The sequence below is a fragment of the Haemorhous mexicanus genome, chromosome 6 (assembly GCF_027477595.1).
Source record: "Haemorhous mexicanus isolate bHaeMex1 chromosome 6, bHaeMex1.pri, whole genome shotgun sequence".
In the NCBI taxonomy this organism is placed as follows: Eukaryota; Metazoa; Chordata; class Aves; order Passeriformes; family Fringillidae; genus Haemorhous; species Haemorhous mexicanus.
The window spans coordinates 18,558,176-18,572,683 of record NC_082346.1 but is presented as its reverse complement, the minus strand read 5'-3'; the positions used below and the strand labels follow the sequence as shown (position 1 = coordinate 18,572,683).

Sequence of the window (14,508 nt, the reverse complement as noted above, 5' to 3'; positions counted from 1 at the left end):
CCCTGCTCCCTTCCCTGCCCAGCACAGGGAGCCTGGGGCCAATCAGCTCTTCCAAACGATCAAATGTCACCATAAGTTGAGAGCTGCATCACCTTGGGACGCTCGCAGATCCCAGCCTGCCCGTCCCCTCCGACAGGAGCTTGGTGCTTCTCTCCACTCCTTCTAGGTAAGTGGGATCTCTGGCAAGGGGAGCAACACTACAGGAGGGATGAGCCTTGGTTTGAATGGAGAAGCACCAGGGGAGGGTTGGGGTCCACAGGATCTGGGATCTGATGCAGGACCCTAAGGAAAAGGCACTTGAAGGTCTGAGCTTTAGTTGGGCATCTCACAAGTCTCACGTTGCCCACGGAGGTTTGGGTGCTTTGAAGTCTCAAGGATGAGTAGTGGGACAATAGATCCTTCCAAAGCAAGATTTGGGACTGGAAATTGCTGTCTCTTGGGGCAATCAGGGAAAGTTCCCTCAAGCAGCAGGAAGAAAGTGCTGACCTTCCCTGCTCTGTCACCTGGAGAAATGGATGGCTGAGGCAGGAGGCATGAAGGGCAGAGCATCGGGGAGCTTCTGTGGATGAAAAGGGCTGTAGGTCTAGAGGGACATCTGGGGGAAAAAATGGGGCCATGGAAAACTGTCCCCTCCCACAGGAATTGAGAAAATTGTGAGCCTTGCATGGTCAGGCTAGCAAAGTGAAAGAGTTTGAAGTCATGAACATGAAGAGTATCCCATCACCACTCTGAATTTAACCCCCTCCTCCTGCCCCTCCGCACACACAAGGAATTTCTCTCTCAATTTTCTCATTTTCTGTGAGAGTGGAAAGTTTTCCATGACCATATTTATATTTCTTGGATTCGCTTCTTGCTGTCAGGTGGTGGGTATCCCACAAGGGCAGGAGGGACACCAGCACAGGTGACTCTGGGGCCAGCAATTTGGGTGGGAGCTGTGCTGCTGATGGGGGGGAGCTCCAGTGAGGCTGTAGGTGACTGCCAGGGCAGGCAGCCATCCCTCAGGGGGGCAAGACTCGGGGAGGTGGTGGGGTCCCTGAGATGTTCAAGAGGCACCTGGTTGAGTGCTTTAGGGGTTACAGTGGGAGTGCCTGGTGCATGGTTGGACTGGAAGATCTTGTAGGTCTGTTCCTACCTTGGTGATTCTAAGACCAGGGAAAGGCAGGGGATGTAAGCTGGGCACAGTCATTGGCTTTTTGTTCTCTGCCTTGGCTTTGTTATCCCTAGAAAACCCCTTGCAGGGATCAGACAGCTCATACTACCCTGCAGACCAAGATAAAGGGTACATTTTGGGACAGGGAGTTGGGATTTTGCTATGAGCCTGCAGCAGTGCTGGAGTCTTGCTACTCCAGCATTAGAGAGAAGTGTTTGCATATGTTTATATATTTACTAGATATCATATCAAAAGAGATAGGTATTATATATAATATAAGTATGTATATGAAAAAATCCATGCAGTGGGTTTGCAGTGGCTGCTGCTGGGAAGAGTGGCTGTGTGGTGCTTGGTGGATCATAGCCCCAGCCCTTGCCCCAGAGCTGTCCCTGCCAGGTCCCATTGCCCATGCATGGCCACTTCTGTGCTGCCCCCTTTCCATGTGGCTCTTGCCACCTTGCCTACCTTGTATGGCCTGGCTTGGGAGGGGATGATTGATGGGTGGGTTATTTCCAGGGACGGCCTGGAGGTGCAAGGCAGCCCATTCCCCCTCCCGGGTGCATTCTCAGCTGCTAAGAGGCTTCTTGGGATGTGCTGGCTCTGCTCTTTCAGCTGAGGCCAGGAGCATTTGGGGCCAAAAGGGACATGGTATTCCTGCCCATCTGGGGCTAAGGATTGGTGTATTTGTCCTTCCAGTGACCTGCTTGGCTTCAGCAAAATGCAGAATAACCTTTGCTTTCACCTTTAAGGGGTGGGAGCAGGCAGGAAGTTTTCTGTCTGGTGAAACTTTCCCATGTGTTTTGATTTCCTTCCAAAGGGTGGGCAGTATTAACTAATTGATTTTATTACATCCTTAAACCTCAGTCAAGACCAGAATCCATTTTTCTGCCACTATACAAACAAAGGCCAATTATTGCCTGAAGGTGCTAACAGCCTTAATCCTGGGCTGCATTTGCTGTGTGTAAAGTAATTTCCACCAAAGGCTAATCCCGGGCCAGCTGGAGACTTTCCATTGCCTTCGGGCAGACTTAATCCTAACTGCAAAAACTGCCGCTCTTAACAGATTGCTTTCTTTATTGCCTTTTGGATGTAAATATAGTCCAATTTTCCTGGCTGCTTTGATGGCTATGTGGGTAGTGCTGGGCATCAAAGAGCCTTTCTAGTCTTTGGTGGCTGTAGCTGTGCCAGTCTGCATTTTGCCCCTGGCTTTAAGGGACCAGATGGCTTTTGAATGCCATGAAGTGGACAGACACCTTGCTCTTCTTGAAGCTAAACCTTTTTATCTTTCCAGCCATGGTAGTGGCAGTCAGGTACTGCTGTAAATGCTAGCTTCTCTTGACAGAGACCAAACCTGGCTGAATGTTTGGTCCTTGCAAGGCTGAAATCAGTGATCTTCCCTTGGATTTTTTTGTCCCCCCTGCCCTTACCTATGGCTTCCTGCATCTGGCTCATCTTTGTTCAGAGTCTGCCAATGCACTTGTTATTAATTCATTTTATCTGGGGCCAAGAAATCCCCTCAGGGTTGGAATCTTATGGTGCTAGGGATGCTGGCATTCTCCCTCTGCTTTTATAGCACACGGACAGATGCCATGCAAAATCCCATTCGCATTTGCAGCGCTTGGATTAACAAATATGGAAGGGGGCAGGGGAACAGCCAGTGTGACAACTCTCAGCAAGATGTCCTTAGAGCTAAATTGGAGACGAGATGAGCTCATTCCAATAACTGCTAATGGAAAGCCTGATTGCAAAGGCTCCCATTGACTTCAATTGCCTTGGAAAGAACAGCGTGCACTGCGCTACGTGCCTGCCCTGCACTGAGCAGACACTCTCTGTCTGCACACAGAGGGTTCTCAAGTTGATTTCTTCACCATTTAGTGGTATTACTCTTCTTCTTACTAGAGAGAGGACTTCAGCCCACAGCCTTTTAAAAGTCCTCTTATTTTTTTTTTTAATCCTTCACCTTGGGAAGAAGGAAAGCTGCATTTATAAAGGCTTAATCCATGGGAGGATTGGCCATTGCCCTGCATCTTTACAGAACATGTATTTTGGAAGAAGCCAACAGCTGGGCATTAGGCAGGTTCCCTCTGCAGGCTTTTGCCTGGAGAAGCTCTGCTGTCCTGTTGCTTAAACCAACATGCTGTCAAGCATTACTACTAATAGCTTGAATAATTTTTGAAGGCTGAAATGAGACTACTAACATGTTAGCCACTGAGGAGATAGCAAGTGCAAATCTTCATCCTGAAGATTTTATGAAATCTAAACTGAAAAGAGCAGGAGAGCGAGACCAGCAGTGTTGTAGCATTCAAGTAATTAACAGAAGAAGCAGTGTAAATTGGTGAGCAGAAAATTCCTCCCAAACACAAAATTCCCCCTGTTCCCTCTGCCTGGTAGAGTCCTCAGAGTCATCCTTGGGATGGCTGTTGCAAACACAGCTATGAAGTTAAAAGCAGCCTGGGACCAAGAGACCACTGAACCCAAATCTCATGTGACCTGCCAGTAGAATACCCCTCCCATCCAGCACCCCAGTTCAGGTCATAACACAGACACTGCTAGCACGACTTCCAGGGCAATGCTGGGTTTCTGAAAGAGAATAAATGAGGAACTAGAAGAAAAAATCTTGGCTGTTTATCTCTCCTTGCAACATGGGGGTTTTTAATCCTGTTGATGTTAACGTATGGTGCCCAAGGTCATTGCTGGGGAATGGAGAGAATCCCTTATAGGGCAGGGTTGGAGCCTGGGGGATTACTGCCTTCCTCTGAAATAGAAAGCTGCTGAGCTGCAGTTGTTCCTTTTGAACCTAAGTCAGCCCACCTGCTCCTTCAAGACATCTCTCATATATCAGCTGAATAACGAAGTCATGAAAGTCAGGTTTGGGGCCAGCAAGGAGAAGACTGGCTTTCTAATTTAAGATCTGCTGAGGATTTGGAGAAAGGGGCCTTTCCTCATCTTCTCCCCTGGCCTCAGGGCAGCTGATGCTGTTAGGAAAGCCAGTGTTGCATTACACAGAAATGGTTATATCAATGGGAACTGCCTAACTAGGCATGTGGCTGGTTTTCATCTTAAACTAATCATCAGGTTATTGTTTGCTCACTCATCAGTTGTATAAACCAGACACACTTTTGGGTGCTGACAAATAAGTACTTATCTATAGGTTTATTGGTAGTTTCAGTTATTTTTGTAACTGACTGAGGCTTTGGAGCTGGCACCTTCCCTCCTGTGGTGGCACAAAAGAAGGAAAAATTCCTCTGATCTTGCTGGAGCGATGGAAATGTCAGATGGGTGCAGGAGGACACCCTGGCCTTGCCTGTCTCCCTGAGCTCTGGGGATTTTGTAATTCAAAGCTGGGACTGGGCAGCCCCTGGGTCTGCCTGTGGGAGGCAGATGAATTGATGGGATATATCTTTCCAGATAATCTTTTTCTGCACCCCCCGGCCACCCTTTGTCCTCTGACATGGGTGGCAAAGGTTTGTGCTTCTCCCAAAATGTCAGTGTTGGTGGGGAGCTGGTTGGTGTGTGGGAAAGCAGGTGCTTGGCTTTTTTTGTCCTCGAATGTCAATCCATCTGCTTCTGCCTTGGTATTTTTTTATGAAGTGCACTCACTAATAACGCCTTTTTTCTTCTTTTTCTTGTTTGTTTTCCTTTTCTTCTCTTTTGTCTAGAAACTAATTGCCAACATGTCTGATACCGAGGAAGTGTAAGTAGAGAGTTGTCTGCCTGTTTATCTGCTCAGCTTGGCTCCGCACAGCAGAGCCAGGGCATCCCTGCAGGGTGCTGCTCTGTGCTCAGCCTGAAGCCCCCTGGGGCAGTGGAGAAGGAGCATCTTGACTCAGAGCATCAAAGACCCCTCTCTGTCCAACAGAGGACATTCTCCAAACACCTCCACCCCACTCAGCCTGCCCTCCGTGGCTGTGGCACTGCTCCTGGAGGAGGGGCCGGAGAACCCACACTGCAGTGGTTTCTGCCTTGGTTTAACAAATCCAGAGTAGTATGACCCAACCCAATGGGATCATTTGACATTTTTGCATCAGTAGCACAGAGGGGAGATTTAGGGCAGTCATGGGATCAGAGGAGTCATGGACAGACCTGCAGACAACAGAATTTAGGCAACATTGCATTGGGTTGCTTCAGTGTATGGTTTAAAGCTTGACATCAGTATAGAGCGGGAGAAATACTTACCTCGTTTCAATATCCTTTTTTCCTCTCTCACAGGGAACAAGGAGAGGGTAAGTCTTAAATCTATCTGTAATTTCTCCTGTGCAAGCCTGCAACATTTGCTGGCTGTGTCAGCTGGTATGATTAGACAAATCTGAAGTTTCTTTTTTGTGCTTCTGTCTGTCTGACTGTCACCAGCTTCTGGGGTTTTTTGCAATACCTGTAGCACCCTGGCCGTGTCCGTGCTGCAGGCAGCCCGTGGGGCTTCAGCCCCAAATTGATGCCCTGGTGGGAGGGGACGCTGCTAGTTTTTTTGTAAGGGCACTGCCATCTGCTGGCAATTTATTTTGAAGCTTCTGTATGGGTAATCTATTCTGGTTTTAGAACATAAATCCCCACAATGTTTATAAGCAATATACATAGACATTTTTCTTATATTCAGAGGCCCTCTCTGGTACCTTTTCCCTTCTAATGCACGTCTAACCTTGAGTTTCCATTGCCCAAGGAAAAATCCAGTACTTTTATTATCTTCTTCTCCTTTTTTTATTTTCAAAGTAATTTAATCTGTTATTTGACGTGCTGGTTTGCAAGTGGCCTCTCAGAAACCATCTTGCCCGGCATCCCTGTGAGCACAGAGGGCTCTGCCATGGGTAATGTCCTACTGATGTGTCAAGGCTGATGGTTGATTTGTCTGCTTTTTTCCCCCTCTCCCATTTCAATGCAGAGGAGTACGAAGAAGAAGGTAACAAAAAAAGCGGAACGTAATTTATCTTTCTTTGATTCTTGGTCCTGCTTTTCTCTTGTCTACATTTCACCCTTCTCTTTGGTGCTTGCTGCTAAAGGCGATCTGAAACACTTGATCAGTAAACCAGTTGGAAAACAAAAAAAAAACAATCAAGATTTTTGGGGCTGTGATGTGTAGAGCCTTCATGTCACAGTGAAACGCAGTATTTGTATGAGGGGATGGTGAACAAGCTGGGGGCTCATCTGTCCATAAACTTGGAACTTTTCAGAACAGGGACTGGTGCAGAGCCCCCAAAACATTTCATTGGTGAAATCCTGCCATTCTCATTTTGGCAGTGTCCACAGATTGCATTTAAATTTTGAAATTGAAAAGAAGAGCAGGTTGTCCAGCTCCTGAGGAGCAGCTGACAGGGCACTGCTGAGGACAGAAAAGGCAAGGCAGAGAACCAACTGGCAAAGATGAAGTTTCTTACCATGCCTTTAGCTGGCAAAATGTAATTTGACAAGCTGTGAGAGACAGAGTGCTGATCTGGAAAGATGGAGCATGAAAAACCCTTCTCACCCAAGTTGTTTCACCTTTTGTAGGCAGCAGGGATAAGATAATTTGGAGATGTATCACTGTCATTGCTGGGCACTTTTGACACACTGGCTTCAGTTCAGGCAAGTGTAGATGCCAGTTGTCATCCTTCATTTTCCCAAGGTGTCTGGAACAGAGCTAAGGGCCAAACTCTTGGAATTTCTCCCAGGACCTGCCCTTAGTGCCTAAGGCATCTTCTAAGGGTTGAACCTCCTTTACTGGAGGTGGAATATTTGCACATGGAGGGACCAGCTCAGAGACAGAGAGTTGTCCCTGTGTAGAAATGTCCATTTTGGGGATTTACACACAGCAGAGCGCTTTTTTTTTTTTAATTTTTAAAAAATTTTTTATTTGTATTTTTATTTTTTTAATGGATTCCTCCAAGTTGCTACAACAGGCAAATTCCCATCAGTGGTGGTGGGAACAGAGGTGCAGCTGTGGCCATGGTCAGACTAGTTTCTGCTACTGCTATGAGGTACATCAGCCTTAAGTAACTATTTCCCCTGGCATTGCTTCTGAAGGGACCAAGGGCTCAAAAAAAAAAAAAAGAAAAATAAAATAGAAACACTAAATAGGTTGTAAAGCTGCCTTCAGTCATCATCTGTCTCTCTGGTCCTGCATGGAGTGGCAGAGCCAGGAAGGTTGAAGGCATTTTTCATGCTCCATCCTTTACGTCTTGTCAAATGTCAAAAGAGCAAGCGAAGGGTGTTGCTCCTACAGACAAGCCTTCCTTAAAGGAAGGCTTTAAAGGAAAAGCATTTTTTTTCCTTTCTCCTTTCTTCCCTAACTGCCTACTTTTTGTTTTCAAGAATTTAATGACTGATATGACATTAATAGGCAGGTGAATTTCTTTTTAATCTGCATGACTGGCTCCTCTGAGGTGTATCTTCTCTTTGCTCCATACTTTTGCTTGACCTTTGTGTCTCTTTCTGATGTCATCCATTTCTTTTCCATGTAACTTTTCTCCATCACTTTCTAACCCCCTTTTTTCTCCAGGCCTTAGCTCACCCCAGCACCAGTTTCTAACAGTTTTCTGTTTTCATTTTCCTGCTTGCTGTTGCTTCTTGTTCCATGACACTTGCCACCTGAAGCTCAGGAAGAAGGTATGTGACATGGCTTCTTCTTTCTTTCTCTCTCAGTGTGGAGGGAGAATGTGTGTAAAGAAATCCAGAGCAAATATTTCACACCCAGTGTCAGGACTCTGTCTTGAGCCACAGACATCAATGCAATAGCGGACATTGATGTTGTTTATTGAGCTGGCAGGAAATTTGGCCCGTTTTATTTTAAAAAATTATTTTATTTATTTTTTAAAAAAAACAAACTGAAGCATTTGTATATATGAAAGAAATAAAATGCATTGATATATGCATAAAAATGTATATAATATACACACATAAATATAAATATATATATGTGTATATGCATATATGTGTATGAAAGCAAACATATATTTATTTGTTTTATTGCACTTTGTATACTGAGCTGTTTGGCTTATTTTTGGCACAATGGTTTCAAAATGAGTATTTTAAAGGGAGGGAAACACCCTGCAAAATTTATATTCATTGGGGAAAATTCAGGAATAAATTTCTTTGAAATTTCAAAAATTGATAAATGTTGGTGAAAAATTTTAACCATATGAGAAAAAAATGTAAAGCAAAAGAAATGCAACAGTTTTATTTTTGGTTAAAAATTCACCAAAAGTTGGGTTTAGGGTATTTTAGCCAGCTCTAATAAAGAATAACATATTGGGTGCCTTTTTATGTGGTTTTCACTTGTGGTCATATTCCCATATTCCAGTAACATTTATAACCCCATAATGTGCCCATAAAAATGTTATTTTTAATTCTCTTTCACCCTGTAACTCCGTCATTGTGTACTCTTACCCATAACGGCCTGGGAGCTTGGCAAACCTCAGGAATGTTCCAATAACATATTTCCTGTTTTAATTTTTCTCCTCCCATTTCTTTTGCTGTGTGATGTTTCCCACCCACAGAAGAGGCTCAGGAAGAAGGTAGGTGAAGCAGCATCTCAGCCCTGCTGGTTCCTGCACCAGCAGGATGATGTGCCCCTCGACTTTGCAAGGTGATAGAAGAAAACAAGAGACAAGAGAAAGATGCTGGGACAAACTATCTGCAGGCAGAGGGATTTTCTTGATCCTTGTACAAATTTCACTAAGGGTACCCCACATCCCTGACTATCTGTGCAGACACATCTGTTCCAGTTCTGGGGAGGAAGCAGCACAGAAAATATGAATACTATCCCTTTATCCAAGACACAACCTGCTCTGGGGCTGATTTTCAGCCCTGGGTATTTGTGTGCCATGGAATATCTGGGGTCTGGCTAGAAAGACTATCTATCAGGTGTCAACTGGTTTCTCCTACATAGCTTGGCAGATCATGATCAGATGAATTTTGAAGTCAAAATCCATCTGTGATAAAATATGTGCTTAGCCCTATGTTATATAGTACATATGCTATAATGTATTATGTATAAAATATATCAGTTTATAAGCTATAACATATGATATATAATATACATAATACTGCAGAATGATAACCATGTAGATGCTGGCAAATAACCCCAGCTGGCTCCCCACATTGGCAAGGTGGGACAGACAGGGTGGAAGAGGGGCTGGAACAGAAACTCACCCTTTGCACTCGAGAGGTTTGGGATGTGGTGCTCCAGGTGCAAGGAGCCAAAGGGTGTGTTGGTTCCATATTTGCAAAGCTTTGTGCTGTGGGCATACTTTAAACGGGGGTAAACCTGTCTGTAGTGCCACGATAGACCCACTCTGAGCAGTTTGCAGAGTTTTTACAGCATCCAGGTCCAGATGGTTTTACATTTCTTGTATCTGTGTGTGCTCTAGTCACATGTCTCCATCTCCTCATCTGTTTCCTTATTTCATACATCTGTGCTTTTTTTTTTTAAACCCTCTGTTGCATTCACACACTCTTTAGTCTAACTGTTCTCATTTTCCATCTCATTGCTTTTGCTTCCTGCCACATCCCTCCTGACGAAGCTCCTCCAGCAGGTATGTGCCATCACCTTCCAAACTGCTCCCTGCTGTCTCCTTGGTGGTGGTGGTGGGGCCTCAAGGATAGAGCAAGAGGAGCAGTACCAATTACTTTGCCATTTTGCTTCTGCTGTCTTTGCTTCCACATTCCCTCTGTGACGGGCTCTGCTGCTGGAACACGCAGGAATAATCTCCGTGCGAGGTCTGGCAGAGTTGGCCTCTGCCACCCCTGCCCCGTGCAGGGCTCACCATAAAGCCCATCTGGGCAAGGGCAGGAGCTGTCCTCTAAAACTGGAACCAGAGAGAAATTCCAGCACGTGATATTTGAACTTACTGTGAGATTTCCCCTGTCTGATATATTTTTTCTTCTTCCCTTCACATGAAGGGAAGTTGTCTTCCAGCCACAAATTCCTTTCCCCTTCTGGCCATTAGCATGTTCTTTACTGGGATAAAACTTTTCCCCCTGAGCAGAATTTTCAGCCTATGAAAGGTTTTCAGCCTATTTCAGCTCATGTAATAATGTATTTCTCCTAATGTTCCTTTGCATCCTGTCCCGTGGCTGTTCACACCTAAAGAAGCTCAGGAGGAAGGTATGTGACACGACTCCTGAATTCTTGCCTTTAAGAGTAAGCTTTGGCTTAGCCAGCAAACCATAAGATGGCAAAAGGAAGCAGGAGTTACAAACAGGCATATTAATACAGACAAAACTTGCCAATACTTTGTTTTTTGTACTGTCTGCCATCATGTTCTGTCTTGACATTGAATGTACTGTTGATGTACGTGGTAACTGTCGCATGAAATAAAATCTTGTAAAGTACTGGGAAATGTAAACCTCTTAAAAGAATGAATGTTGAAAAGTCTTTACTATGAGATTGGTTGGGTCTCCTTGGCAGGCTTGTTTTGGACTATTTGGGGTGGATCTGGCCTGCAGACTGTATGCAGAAATGCTCATGATTGGCTGATACTCTTACAATAGCCTTTCCACACGTCTTTTTTTCAGCCCTGTGGTATAAAGCAAATGGTGATAAATTTGATGCTTCAGCTTTGCAAATTATTGAAGATGGTATTCTTGTTCATATAATGGAGTTTCTAGGCCACTGTTTCATGGCAGTACTTGCAGCTACCCAAAACTTGCCGGCCTCAGGTTGTAAATCCACTTGGGCAAGCATCAGGGTTATGAAACAGAGTGCTGCTCCTGGCTTTGGGCAGGACTGCAGGAATGGCTGTGTAAGACAAATGCAATCTGATATGGCTGCTTAAATCAGCTTTATGTTTCTAATATCTCAGACCTTTTGCACCCTCCCTTCCAGTACTGCTTTTAGTATCCATACTCATTTTATTTCCTTGCAACGTATTCTTAGTCTTTCCCTCCCCCTCCATTTTGCCCAAGTGAAAATCTGTTCTGATGCTCCTAACGCTCTCATCTCCTTTGCATCTTGCTCTGTGACTCTTCCCACACGCTAAAGCTCATGAGGAAGGTATGTGCCATGACTTGTGAATTCCTCTGTTTCTGTCTGGAGCAGTAACTCATGCAGGAATTCTGGAGGTGGTTGAAGATGAGCCGATGCAAAAAATATCCTCTGCACGGTTGCTTTGCTCTCATAGGATCCACGGTGTGATGAGTAATGAGTACTGACTGCTATTTGAAAACAATGCCTGAGGCACAGGCTGGGCACTGCTTATGCATTCTCCAGCACCAGATGTCTATAGCCAGGCTGCTCAGAAGGACACCAGTTGGTACAGGGGTACTGCTCCTCAAACCATTTCCTCTGAGCCCCGCCCCAGGGTTAGAGGTGGGACAGCCGTGTCCACAGGCAACACTGTGTCCCTCAGCGGGGTGCACCTCTTCCCCAGTTCCCCTGCCACTGCACAGAGACAGAGCTCCCTTTTGCAGCAGTGTATGGAGATGTGGGGACACTTGCACCCAAAGTCATGAGCGTTTCAACAAGTGTCACACCTAGTTTTTACTGTTGGGGTAAGGATTGGACTAAGTGCCATCATTTTGGTTGGAGCGTATTTGAGAAAAGATGTAGTGTGTGCTTTTTCCAGAACTATTGGGGGTGTTTCTGGGTTAATGTGCATTAGGCAAAAAGGGGGGTGGCAGGGCTGTATTTTTACTTGATTTTGTAACCGGAATTAAGGTCCAGATCTGGTAAGACAATCTCTGTGATTGGCAAAATAAAAGGTCATGCTTCTTAAAGCATCAGCCTGGCAGCCCAAACCCATTTACCTTTCAATTACCCTTCTGCCTGCCCCTCTCTGCTTGCCCAGCCAGGCTTCCATGGGATGTTTTATCCTGCAGGTTGGGAGCAGTAACATGCTCGTACTCACCCACCCACATTGGAGTGCAGCCCTATGCACCAGTGGTGAAATCCTGGGCACCAAGGAAATCAATGCCAGCTCCTCAGAGCCCATTGATTTCCACAGTGGCTGGGATTTCTATGCACATGAATAAGAGCAGGTTGTCTATACCCTTTTTGCACATTCAAACTTATGGGTAATGGACTTAATTTAAATACAAGTCATGTTTTTGTCAGCCAAAGGCTACAGTGGCATTTGATTTATGACATTATGAATAGATATGTTAGACATCTGCATTTTTATATTGAAACAACCCTTCCTTTCCACAATTCTAATTGACATTCACATGTGCCCTCTATTTCTCACTTAATCTTATTAATGGTTTTTATCCCTTTAACCCTGCCTCCACCACCTTGGCAAAGGAAAGTGTAAGGGTTTTTAATTATCCTCTGTTTCTTGCTCTAATTCTCTTATCTTTCTTTGCATCTCCTTCCCTGCTACTTCCCTTTTAAAGAAGTCCATGAACCAGGTATGTGACTTCTGAATTCCTCTGCGTCAATCTGAAGGGTTATTGTGTGCTGGAAATTCAATTCTACTTGGCAGTTTCACAACTGGGTCATGTGCTGAATTGGGACAAAATGGAAACTTTTCAACCAAAAAAAAAAAAAAAAAAAGAGGAACACTTTGTTGACAGCTTTTGAAAATTATGGTTTTTATTTAGTTAAAACATTTTGTTCCAACTTTTTTCCCCTCTCTCCTTTATGGAAGATTTCCAAATTTTGAAATGAAAATTCTATTTTAGATGCTTCTGAAGCATTGCCTTTATGGATAATGTGGGGTATATATAGTGTAATGCAAGAACAAATCTGGAATAAGAAGTTGCCACAAGGCAAAAAGTGGAAAAGTTTTGTACCAGAGATGTTAATATCTCTGCAGCCTTTATGACTGTGAAACGTTTCTATTTTTTTTTTAACTAAAATCTCAGCTATGTGAGTTCTGAAATATTGAAATTTAATTGGAACTCTGATTTATGTTGGAAAATTTTAACAGTAACTCTAGTATTATACTCAGGAATTCAAAGACGGTGGAAGTAAACATAAAAATCAAATATTAACGATCAACTGTAACTTGCAGCTTCCTCACACCTTTGACCAGTCATAATTTCCTCATCACTCTGTGATGCATAATAATGAGGATAGAGCTAACTGCTGCATGAAAAATGTAGTAACATTTTTTGTAGACAAACATCTCAATGTATGAGCTGTAATAACAGGTACTTACGGGACTTGGAGCCATCCTCACAGTGCGTATGGGAATGTTATAATGGTCATTACCTGGGAAAACAGAAACTGAACTTGCAGGGTCCTCTAAACTGTCTGTGGAAATTATTCTGTGCCATTTGGAGTAGCTTTACTAAAGTAGTCACATCTCAGCAGCCTCCCAGCCCAGCTATTTTCCTCTGCTGTCCACAGAGGGAGACCAGCTCCTTAGTTCAGAGCAGACTGGTGCTTTTGCCAAGGCTGGAGTGAGGTGAAAGCAGATTGATTTTTACATGACTTAATACTTCAACATTCATCTCTTCACTGCTCCTCATGTCTCTCCTGTTCTCATCGCTTCTTGTTTCACATCCTTCTCTTTTTAATCTCATTCATTTTTGTCTCTTAATCTGCACCTAAGGTTTTTCTGACTTTGATTTGCACGACTAAAGGTCATTGCCTCCATCAGAGCTGCTTTGCCTGCCTCTGTACCTCTCTTCCATGATATTTATTGAACTGCTACTCGCTACTTGACAGCTAGTTCTCCAGCATTGACAGATGTGTATGAGCTTGAAATTTGTGCAAAACACAAGGTATTAACACAATATGATACAAAATAAAGCCATAACCACAGCCTTCCCATGCTTTCTTTTCCCTCTGTAACATAAAGCACAATAAAACCAAAAGAGAATGTAAATATAACAAACTTAACAAAAAAACTTTTATGCTAGAATGAGACTGTCCCAGCTTTTCATGTAACTGCATGATTATTAGTTTCTCTGTTATTAATGCTGTCTCTGCCTACCACATCTTCTATGTCACAGCTTTGGCCTGCATAGGTCATAGTTGTTGCTAATGTGGAATTCTTGCTCTAATTCTTTCATTTTCCTTCTTGATTCCTTCCACCTAACTAAGCTCATGTTTGTGACATCTAAATTCCTGTGTATTAATCTGAAGTGTTCCTGTACATAGGAACTTGAAGATGTTGAAGAATACCAGAATCATGAAGAATCAATCCATTCTTGAAATTCCCTAAAACTTATTTTCCCTATAGGAAAGTATAAATATTGTTTGTAACTGAAGGATCACCATCTAAGAACCTTAGAACAAACTCTTTTAGTGTCCCTGAAAACTTTCAGGGCTGTGATTACCCCACAGCCCCTGAGCTATGGGGGTACCTGAGCTGCAGAAACCCAAGCTGCTTACACTTGCAGAGAGTGGATTGCAGCAGGATTCTGGCACACAAACTCAAGCAGTTCCAGTCCTTCGCAGCAAAGACAAGCTCTGTGCAGACACAAACATTGCCAGTTCTGCA

At 44.0% G+C, this 14,508-nt stretch overlaps 1 protein-coding gene across 16 annotated transcripts in view; it reads left to right on the top strand.

The window, feature by feature from the left end:
* The first annotated feature begins 12 nt into the window (after positions 1-12).
* Positions 13-14,508, top strand: part of TNNT3 (troponin T3, fast skeletal type) — a 30,100-nt gene continuing 15,604 nt past the window's right edge. For 7 of the 16 annotated variants that reach the window (XM_059849058.1, XM_059849052.1, XM_059849059.1 and 4 more), the window contains exons 1-5: positions 14-166; positions 4,810-4,844; positions 5,360-5,373; positions 6,027-6,044; positions 8,617-8,634. In XM_059849058.1, the coding sequence (XP_059705041.1) occupies positions 4,825-4,844; positions 5,360-5,373; positions 6,027-6,044; positions 8,617-8,634 (70 nt within the window). In that variant the 5' untranslated portion in view covers positions 14-166; positions 4,810-4,824. Of the gene's footprint in view, positions 167-4,809; positions 4,845-5,359; positions 5,374-6,026; positions 6,045-8,616; positions 8,635-10,211; positions 10,227-12,451; positions 12,467-14,508 lie in introns of all 16 variants that reach the window. The other 9 variants (XM_059849054.1, XM_059849047.1, XM_059849053.1 and 6 more) reach the window with 5 other exon arrangements.